Below are 10,327 nucleotides of genomic sequence, written 5' to 3' on the forward strand. Positions count from 1 at the left end.
TGTTTACTTACTTACGGAAAAATTGGACCATAGTTTCTTTACCAAATATGTAGGTGTTTGGTGTACTTCAATTATCAATTTTTTTAAAAACGTAAATCCTAATTCATTTTTAACCTCTCAATAAGAAAAACTCATATACAATGTATTGGGTGCAAATAAATATGAATTAAATACTAGTGTTGACGTAAACAAATTCTTTTATTTTACTTAAAACTGGATTCATTATTTGTTAAAAACCAAAAAAAAAACTTGATTCAGCTAAATGAAATTTGACTATTTCTTTACCGTTCCAAACCTATAATTTTCTTTGAAGGAGTACAAAACCTATATAATCTTACACAACTATCCTGGGGATTTGAACTATGCAAAAGCTACAGAAATTCCGAGTCTTCATCTGAACATATGATTAAAGTATTTTTGCATCTGAAAATAAATGTATCCCTCTACCAAAACATAACTTTTTTTTAATTAAAGAAAACAGAATTATTAATTATGAAATGAAAGTATATATATTAGTAAACAAATAAATAAGAGGAAAAACTGAAAAGACAATTAAAAAAGAAAAGGAGAATGACATGGCTTGGACTTAAAAAAAATTAAAAAAAAAAAATCTATGGCTTTTGTGACTCAACGTTTTTGTCGAAGTTTGTGTGTGGTAAAAAAAGCCGCACGATCCGACAGAGACTCCACGTGGCCGAATCTGGGGGGAGGTTCGTGAGACAGTGGTGGGTCAGCCAAAGAAGGAGAAGAAGAACTGGTCTTCAGGGTGGGGTTTACTGGTTATAGCCGGTTATTCGCTCTTCAGACACGTCCGGTGTTACTGGTATAAGACCAGGGTTTAAGCCCTTTTCACGTTCGCTACTTTTTCCACACATAAGGGTTTTTTCAATTTCGCACCAAAAACAAAACAAAAAAAAACACAAAAAGAGAAACCTTTTCTTTGTTTTCCTGTTTAAATGTTGGTGCTTTGAACATTTGATTCCTGTAGACAATTCTTCTTCTTTCTCTGATCGTGCATTTCCTTATTTCCCTGCCTTGTTTCCGGAAAACGGTGAGGAAGTTAAGTTTCCTTTGGATCTGATTTTCCAATTGCGGTCATAGATGCGAGATTCCCTGTTTAATAAACAACACCAACAACAAAGCTGGAATTAATGGACGAGGGTCCCAACTTGAATTTTGGTTTCTTAGAACAAGAACTGTGTTTGGGTTCCATGAAAATGTAGTTTGAGGTTCGAATTTCTATTAATTTGTCTTGGTAATTAGAAATTCCTGCTCTGTTTTTTCTTTACGATCATCAGTTAACTGAGGTTTTGGATCTTGCAGAGGTCTTGTCTGCTGTAGATTTTTCCCCGTGAGAATGCACTCGTTTTGTTGAATGTCTGAAATGTTATTCAAGTCATGGTGTTGCAAAAGAGGCTCGATTATGGATTCAATGGCTATGAGGTGCCTCCCACACCTCGAGCTGCAAGATCACCAAGAGTAAATTGATTCTCTTAACTTTTTTTTGTGTGTGTGTGTGTTTTTTTCTTAAACATTAATTATTATGTTCCAATGTTCTTCCCCTCTGATATGTCTTTGTGTTTGTGGTTTGCTAGAAGAGTGCTTTCAAGAAGAAAAGCGAAAACAATCAAATATCGTCCTTCGATTTGTTGGCTGCAGTAGCTGGAAAACTGCTGCTTGAAGGTGGGGGGGAATTCTTCTTCCTCAAGTAACAATGCCTCGGCGATAACGAAGATCAGTGTGCAGTTAAGAAAGAACCGCTCTATGGCGCCGATCAAACGGTGGGAGAAGAGACTGATTGTGATCATCATGACAATAATCCTGAAAGGAGATTCTTTGTCTCTGAGATCCTTCAAAAATCTCATGACATGGAAAGCTTCAACAGATCTCCAAGCCCTCCTAAAGATTTCCATTTTGGATCTACTTCTGGTATAACTTCTGATTCTTCAGAGAAGTTTGGAACTCAAGAATTAGAGGAAACCAAGATCGACATTGGTTTTAGCTATAGGCCAGCTGAGACTAGTGGTAAGAAATCAATGCTTGAGGGGCTAAATTGTGAACCAAAGTTGTCAAGGAATGTTGTTTTGGGTTACCTTAATTTCTTTACTGTTTTGTGTTGATTCCTAAGTCATTGCCTCAGTTTCCTCTATCCGAAATTGAGAAAAACTTATCATTTTTTTGCGTTTCAAATATATCAAATAAGAAAAATTTGCATTTTGGGCGTTGCCCAAAAAAATGACCAAGATTAGATAATACTGAATGACATAGAAAAAATACTAGGATGCGTTGTAACCTGAGAAAGTGTCCACATTTGTAGAGCTAGAAGACATTCAATCATAACACGATTAATGTCTTCCACTTTCGTTCCACACCAAGCACAATATACATCACAAATTATTCCTTTACCCTCAAATTTTATAAAAATGAAAGACACTCTAAAATGGCTAGCCAAATAAAATGTCTGACTTTCATTCAACATTGAGCTTCCAAGCATATGCCTATAATTGCTTCACATCTGGTCCATAAATCTGGTTATGACCTATATTTGAGACTTCTTATCTGATGTGATCTCTCAACTTAATTTCTTTTAAATTGATTTGAAGTTCTAATTGATAGTAAAAGAAAGAGAAAAAAGTTAAGAGGAAACTGACATGAGCTCGTTCAGTTTGTCATCAATATCCGGTTCCTTTTCGGTTAGAGATATGAAGGCACTCCGTCTGCTTCAGTCCCATGAGTTTCGAGAGCATCAAGCTCTGAATTCACAAACCAGTAAAACGTGTAAGAGGAGACATATGGCAAAAGTTTTTACTGACCCCAAGTAACATAAAGAGCAGAAAATGAATTTCTAGAAAAGAGTGAAGTAAAGAGAGTTCTCCAAAACACACATCAACAACTTACCTCCCTTGAGTTTATCTCCGTCAATGTCATCAGGGACATCGTAGGTCCTACAGAGTGTGTCTTGAATTTCATAACTCACTTCCATTAAGTCCGTCATCTCATACGGTCATACCACGAAAACTAAAGCCCACACCAGAGAGGTATGAGCTAAAATTTGGATTGGCATAAACATATAGCTTACTATTGTCCTCCGCCTCCTTTTCTTTTCTGTTGCTAAACGATTATGGTGCAGGTCGGGAACATTCATCTATTGACTCATTAAGTTGGGTGTTGTCCTTCCAAGCGAAAAATGAGTGTTGTTCCTTCTGAACTCGAGCTTCTGTTGAGATCAAAAGCATAAGAAGTGCACAATAGATGAGATGCCGCAAGTTGCCTAAAACCTGCCTAATCTCCTTGCTCCTGAGCCATTTTTAAAGTAGAGTTACGGGGATTGAATTAGACTCCAGCAGACTGTTAAAATGTCTAAAACGAAGAGCTTTTACCAATACAAATATAAAGAGGAGTTGATCAAGTATAACTCCAACCAAAACCAAGAAAGTATTGCAGCCATCAAAGACATTTTCCTACTGCATAAGAAATGTAAGTTTTCGTAAACGTAATGCATTGCAAGAGGTCACTGACTGATCATGTATAACTCCAACCTGTGCTGAACAATCATTTGAAAGAAGCATATTAATCATCCACATCAATTGATCGAATAAATAAGTAAACGGGATGGGACCATTTTTAGCTCTAATACATCTAGAAATCTAACTGATATAGATATATTTAACATGATTTAAAAAGTATAGACAGTAGAAGTCATCATGGAGATGGAGCTATTGGATGTACTGTAATTATATGTGGTACCATTGCTGTGAATTAAAACACACTGTGACAAATTGAATCGCAGCTTCTGGAAGAGGATCCTTACTCATTAGACCATGAACGGATGGGAAATGAAGTCTAGGGGAGACTGCAAGCTTTGTCAGGTTTCCGTTAGGATAGGCGTTTCGATTTGTGTTGGAGATTTACAGGCTTCACCGCCAGAGCCGTGCCTGAGATTTCTTTAAGTACACGGCTCTGAGATTTTTTTAAGTACATGCGAGAAGAAAAAAAATTGGCCCCTTAAAATTTTTCTTAATGCAGCTTAACCCATAAATAATTGGCAAAAAAAGAAAAAATGACAGTTATACGCTTGGGAAGAATCGAACCTAGACAAACCTCTAACCAAACGTGTTTTCAACTATTCACAAACCACTTAGACTAATTCAAATTCTGAAAAATTGGCCCCAAAAAAATATTTAACTCCTCCGACCCTAAAACATATGCTTCATTAGCCTGTGCTCAGGCACGGCTCTGTTCACCGCTACCAGTAATTTTTCACAGAATCTAGTTGTGTCTCACGATGATTTCAATTTCTCTTTGCCATTAATTACATGTAAAAGGAAAACCGATGAGATTTATGGAAAGTCAGAGAGTCGGAAGGAGAAGCGACCGTGGAAGGTATGACGGGAAGGGAATCGTTAATGTCCATAAAAGCGTTGTTCTGTCTATGTAATTTTTTTAGGGACAGATGGCAACGTGACAAGTAGCTGAAGAAAGTTGAGCAAGTTTTATAATATAGACTAGGAGAGAACCTGCGCTCTTTCCTGTATTTCAAATACTTCGTACAGTGCCTAATAAGCGGTTTTATTTTAATTTATATTTTAAATTATACATTTTAAAAACTTTTATTAAATTTTGTTTTTATTATCAATTTTTTTGCCTTTAAAATATTTATATTTTCTTTGGTTTTTTTATAACATATTTTGTAACTATTCTACACCAGTTGTACGAAATAGTCCAAAATTTCTCCCATTATAATAAAGAATTAAAAACCTACTATTTAATTTCTATATAAAAATGTAATAGTTCATATAAAAATATAAGTTGAATACCAGGGAGGAATATTTATTTGTTCTTCCATCTTCATATTCTTTTTATTGTTGTAAATCCTACTAATATAATATTTGTCAATTTTCTCAATATACAATTTTGAGTTTTTTGTTATATATATTTTATTGATTCCTGGTTTTTTTGTACAAAAAAAAATTATGAAAATTTTTATATATCCACTCTTCTTTTTACTATTATTTTTTTATATTTTTTTTATCTCTTTAATCATTTATTAATATTTTTATGTTTTATAAATTTATTAGTTTTATATAAGACTATTTGAAACTTCTTAATATATTCAGTTTCATAATTTTTTACACTTGCATTAAAATTTAGTTATTTTTTTAGTTTAAAAATGAAATTCAAATCATTTGAAAAAAGAAAATAGAATGGTGCATTTAAAAAGTTTTGTATTATATAATATTTATAAGTTGTAATATATTTAAATTAAATTTTAATTCGTTTATTATATAAATTTATTTATATACATATTATTTATTTATATTTTTAATGTGTTTCTTTAAATTTTATTAATTATTTTTTAATTAAGATTGTAAATGGACATGTGACACTCTCTCCAATGCTGATGTGGCATTTAGCTGGAGAAAGTTGATTGTCTTTTATATATAAGATTTTGGTCTTAATTAGGACGACTAATCTGTGGGGGAGGTTTTGCTAAAAATGACCTAAAAAAATTGATTTTGAACAGAAAAATAGACATTTTATGCAACATTTGACAAAAATAATTTAAAGGAGTAGTGAAATGACAATATAATCCTTTATGACAAAAAAACAGATGTTTTAATTACGGTTTAAACCAGTGGCGGAGGCAGAAAAATCATTGACATGGATCATAATAGAAAAAATTGTATAAATTTTAATGGAAAAGAAAAAAAAAATCACCATTGATAAACATCTCAAAGATGTAGTCTACGCTCATTCATATTTTGAAATCGTTTTATCACAGTTTCAAGCACATGTTTTTCAATAAAACAAACTAGACAATCGCTTAAAAACTCATCACCAATGCTATTACGTGAGGTCGTCTTCACAATTTTCATTGCAGAAAAACACCTTTCGACGGTTGCAGTCGCAACAGGAAGAATCAAACATAGCTTCAAAAGACGATAGACCAAAGGATGAGAAAGATGTTTCCTTGTCTCCACCAATACACGAGCAAGATCACCAAGACTTTCTAGGTTAGTAAACCTATCATCCTTTTGCACATTATCAAAAGGTAGATGTCAAGTTGATGATCAAGTGATCTCCGCTCTACAAAACTAAAGTCATCTGGATAAAGCTCAGCCAATCTCACCAACTTTGACTTGTCAAATTGACGAAAAGAATCTATCAGACTTAAGGATGACATACAAACAAGTATCTCAGAATTCACCTCGTCAAAGCGATCATTAAACTCTTGAAGTTGCATATCTAAGACGGTGTAAAAACAATCCACCTTATAATGATGCAAGTTGGTTATACCAGTCTTTGTCCTTGGCTTTCTTGAATCAACAAACTCGTCCTCGAGATTAGGCATTTCAGTTTCATTTTTGTCACTAAAAGAATAAACTTTAGCCACAAAATCATCCCATCCATCATCTCTAAGCTTTTGCAACTGTCGTTTAGTAGATTCCACCAATGAAACAGCATTCAAGATCTCTTGGTCTCCTTTTTGTAGAGCCTTTGATAAGTTATTAGTGAGTCCAAGAACAACAAGCATCAACTGTAGATAGAAAACAAAATCAAAGGTGTGAAAATATTTGAGGAGGCCATATGCTTGTTGTCTTTTGGTGCTGTCTGTGCCATAATTCTGAATATGTTCAAGAACTTCAACAATACACGGAAACATCTCAACAAGGCGCAATAATGTCTTATAATGTGAACCCCAACGAGTATTTCCAGGTTTTTTAAGTGATTGGTCTTGATTCAGCCCAGTTCCACTCTTTATTTCACCATTCTTGATCCCTTCATCCATTCTTTTGCAATTACTTTCAATGAGAACTATTTTTCTTTTGCAAGAAGCACCAATCACATTCAACAAAAGATGAATCATGTCAAAAAATTCTCCTACTTGATTATGTTTTTTTTGTGCAACAGCCACAACAACCAACTGTAATTGATGAGCAAAGCGATGAACATAATAAGCAGATCTACTTTCTTTCAAAATCAATGAGCGCAATCCATTGAATTCTCCTTTCATATTGCTAGCTCCATCATAACCTTGTCCTCTCACCTTTTTTAAACTCAGTCCATTTTTGGCAAATAAAGAATCAATAGCATGCTTTAGAGTTAAAGAAAATGTCTCTTTCACATGACTAATGCCAATAAATCTTTCTTTCACTAACCCAAATTTATCAACAAAGCGAAAAACCACAGCCATTTGCTCTTTATCAGAAACATCAGCAGATTCATCTACCAACAAGGCAAAGATATCATTATCAATTTCTTGGATAACAGATTTAGTTACCTCTTCTGCAAAGCAATGTGCAATGTCTTTTTGAATCGGAGGAGATGTCATCTGATTATTTTTAGGAGCATTGATCAGCACAAATTTTCCTACAGCCTCATTCTGTCTAGCTGTATATTTCAGAAGCTCAATGAAATTACCTTTGTTTTTTGAGACTTCTTTCTCATTATGAGCACGAAAAGATAAGCCTTGGTGTAACAAGTGTCTAGCAACATCAATCGAAGCACTCAAACGGATCCGATACTCGTCTTTCATAATATCGTTTTGCTTATGTAAAGCATGCCTGATAGACTGACCTTGTCTCATCAAATCTTCACATTTATTTTTGGCATTGCTGTGAAAACTAGTATGATCACCCACATGTTTACTGAAGCTATCAGCCTTATTCCAACTAGAAAAACCTGTCGATACAAAAGCATCACACCCACTTTGTTTTCCAACTTGAACTCTGAATAAGTAACAAAATAGGCAAAAAGCCTTTTCTTCTGCCATGCTATACTCTAACCAATCAGGATACTGATCAAACCAATGTGGATTAAAGCACCGCAATGCATTTCCTATTAACTTTTGTTTAAAAGTATGACCGCGAGGTTGACAAGATCCTCTAGTCAAGTATTTGCGTCGTACCTCATCTCTTTGATCAGGATGATAATCTTGAATGTTTTTTCGCTTTGCTGGATCATGTGGTAAATCATCTAATTCAATATTTCGATGGTGGAGATCTTCTTTTCAGAAACTGTTCCATTGTGTTTGACTCTTGAATGTTTTTTCGCTTTGCTGGATCATGTGATAAATCATCCAATTCAATATTAGATGGTGGAGATCTTCTTTTCAAAAACCGTTCCATTGTGTTTGACTGTTGAATTTTTTTTTCTTTGCCGGATTAGATGGTCGAGATTTTTTTTTTTCAGAAACTGTTCCATTATGTTTGACATTATGACCTATATGTACACCAAAACAAAAATATGTTAATCATAATTTAATATTTAAAAATTTGTAGCATAATATATATAAAAAATTGTATACTATTATCAGAGGCATAGATAGTTGATGTCTATATTTTAAATTGCTTAAAATAGACAGTCAAGTAATTTGGTGGGTATTTCCTTTTCCCTCTAGTTTGAGTGGAATATTTACCGGCTCCTCAGCGACGGTCTTTAAGGCAATTCAATATCTCGGCTCTCATTCTTTCCATTTTGGCTTCCATTCCAGAAAGAAAACTTCCCCTTGTCAACTATTCCTTGCCAATCAATCCAAATTTTTAAGATGAATTCCCTTAAACTAGTGATTGAATTCTGCAACATTAATTGCAAATTTACTCTCCTAGCCGTCGACCTTCTTCCCCACCTTGATTCTACACGGCGGCGCTACCTCGTTTACAGCGACCTCCTAGTGAATTTCATGGCGGATCTCCTTCATTCTGCAATCCGTTCGATGTCACTGGAAGATGATGAACCCATCAATCTCCCGGACGACCCCCGTTTCAAGGTGTTTGACGCCAACTCTCTGAGTTTACTGGGGAGACTTCTCAACCCTGACAGCCAACCCATGGCAAAGATGATTGAAGCAATGCCGAGAATCTGGAGAGTGTACAACAGAGTTCGGGGTATTGCACTTTCCAAAGACAAGTTTCAATTCATCTTTGAAAGAGAGGAAGACCTGGAGATTGTTCTGAAAGATAGACCATGGTCCTATAATCATTGGACAATGCTTTTGGAACGATGGACGGCTAACCCACCGGCGGATTTCCTCACCAAGTTTGAGGTGTGGATCCAGATTGCTAATATCCCAATGAATTTTTATACTGCAGAGACAATGTTTGAGCTGGCTAAGGCTGTTGGTCATCCGGAGGAGATTGCATATGACCCCAAGCGATCTCAGAAAACGGAATTTGTACGAGCTAGAGTGACTTTTGATATCTCCAAACCGGCAAGAGATTTCAAGGATTTAAACTTACCCACTGGTGAGCGAGTTGTGATCCAGTACAAGTACGAGAAACTGAGGAAGAAATGTTTTCATTGTCTGAGACTTACTCATGAAAAGAGCTCTTGCCCTCAGCTCCGTAAATCTCAGCCCAGGGGAAATCCTGACCTCCGAGCCTCTTTGGAAGCCAGACGAAACATTAACTTTGGTTTGTTGACGGCACCAGTTACCACCAACAAAGCATTGGAGGTTCCTCCTGGCTTTTCCCCTTTGTTACCTGGGCCCTCACGTGAAGGAAAAAATTCGAATCTTCGTTTGGTAACGCACGCTGAGGATGCAGACAAGCTTGTTCGAATCGAAAGGGTACGTCAACCGACCAGGGAGGCGACTGATGAATCTATGGTAAAGTTACCCATGTTCACCACCCAGCTGGACAAAGGAAAAGGACATGTCTTTGGATTTGAGGATTCCTCTAACAGACTTAAGCGTCGAAATATCAACAATGAGCGACCGATATTCTCGGCTCCGGGCCAAAATCCATTTGGAGACTCTGATACTGAAAACTCCACGGCGCATAGCTTCCCTCTTACGGCTCCCACTCGATTTCCAACGGTTTTTCGGTTAGGCTCCGGTACACAAGCCTTAACGTCCGGGAACTCGATGACTGGCAGGAAATACAGACGCAGACCTCAAGCCTGGAAGAGAAGACCTCGGTCAAATATCAGTACGCCCACAGAAAATGGCCTCTTGCCGGAAAACACGACCAAGGAAGGGATGTCGAAGAGGAAAGCTGGTCCTCCTTCTGTACCCTCTCCTTCCAAATCTCCCAAACCCAGCGAAAAGACGGTGGCTTCCAGTTTGAAGCCGCTGCAGTCCCAATGAGTATAATGAGTTGGAACTGTCGAGGAGCAGGAAGCACCGAGACAGTTCAACGACTCCGGGAGTTTCGGAAGAAACGTTTCCCGGATCTCATGTTCTTGATGGAAACTAAACAACAACATAACTATATGGTGGGTTTGAAGGAGAGTTTGGGGTACGATGAGATGGTCACGGTTGACCCAATTGGCTTGAGTGGTGGTTTGGCGGTGATGTGGAAGAAGAGTTACAAGGTGACAGTGTTGT

General features: G+C 36.3%; 1 protein-coding gene and 1 pseudogene across 1 annotated transcript; one reads left to right on the top strand and one right to left on the bottom strand.

Annotated features, from left to right (window-relative positions):
* Window positions 1-5,732: 5,732 nt before the first annotated feature.
* Window positions 5,733-7,774, bottom strand: LOC112088092 (annotated as a pseudogene).
* Window positions 7,775-8,683: 909 nt separating this feature from the next.
* Window positions 8,684-10,087, top strand: LOC112088097. The gene has a single exon (XM_024158255.1). It carries the CDS (start codon window positions 8,684-8,686, stop codon window positions 10,085-10,087), a length of 1,404 nt encoding a protein of 467 aa, XP_024014023.1.
* The last annotated feature ends 240 nt before the right edge of the window (window positions 10,088-10,327 follow it).

This window comes from Eutrema salsugineum, unplaced genomic scaffold (assembly GCF_000478725.1).
Source record: "Eutrema salsugineum unplaced genomic scaffold, Eutsalg1_0 scaffold_8, whole genome shotgun sequence".
Classification (NCBI taxonomy): Eukaryota; Viridiplantae; Streptophyta; class Magnoliopsida; order Brassicales; family Brassicaceae; genus Eutrema; species Eutrema salsugineum.

What these genes read in the sequence shown, in the direction of transcription:
- LOC112088097 (XM_024158255.1), top strand. Translation starts at nt 8,684, where the DNA reads ATGGCGGATCTCCTTCATTCTGCAATCCGTTCGATGTCACTGGAAGAT.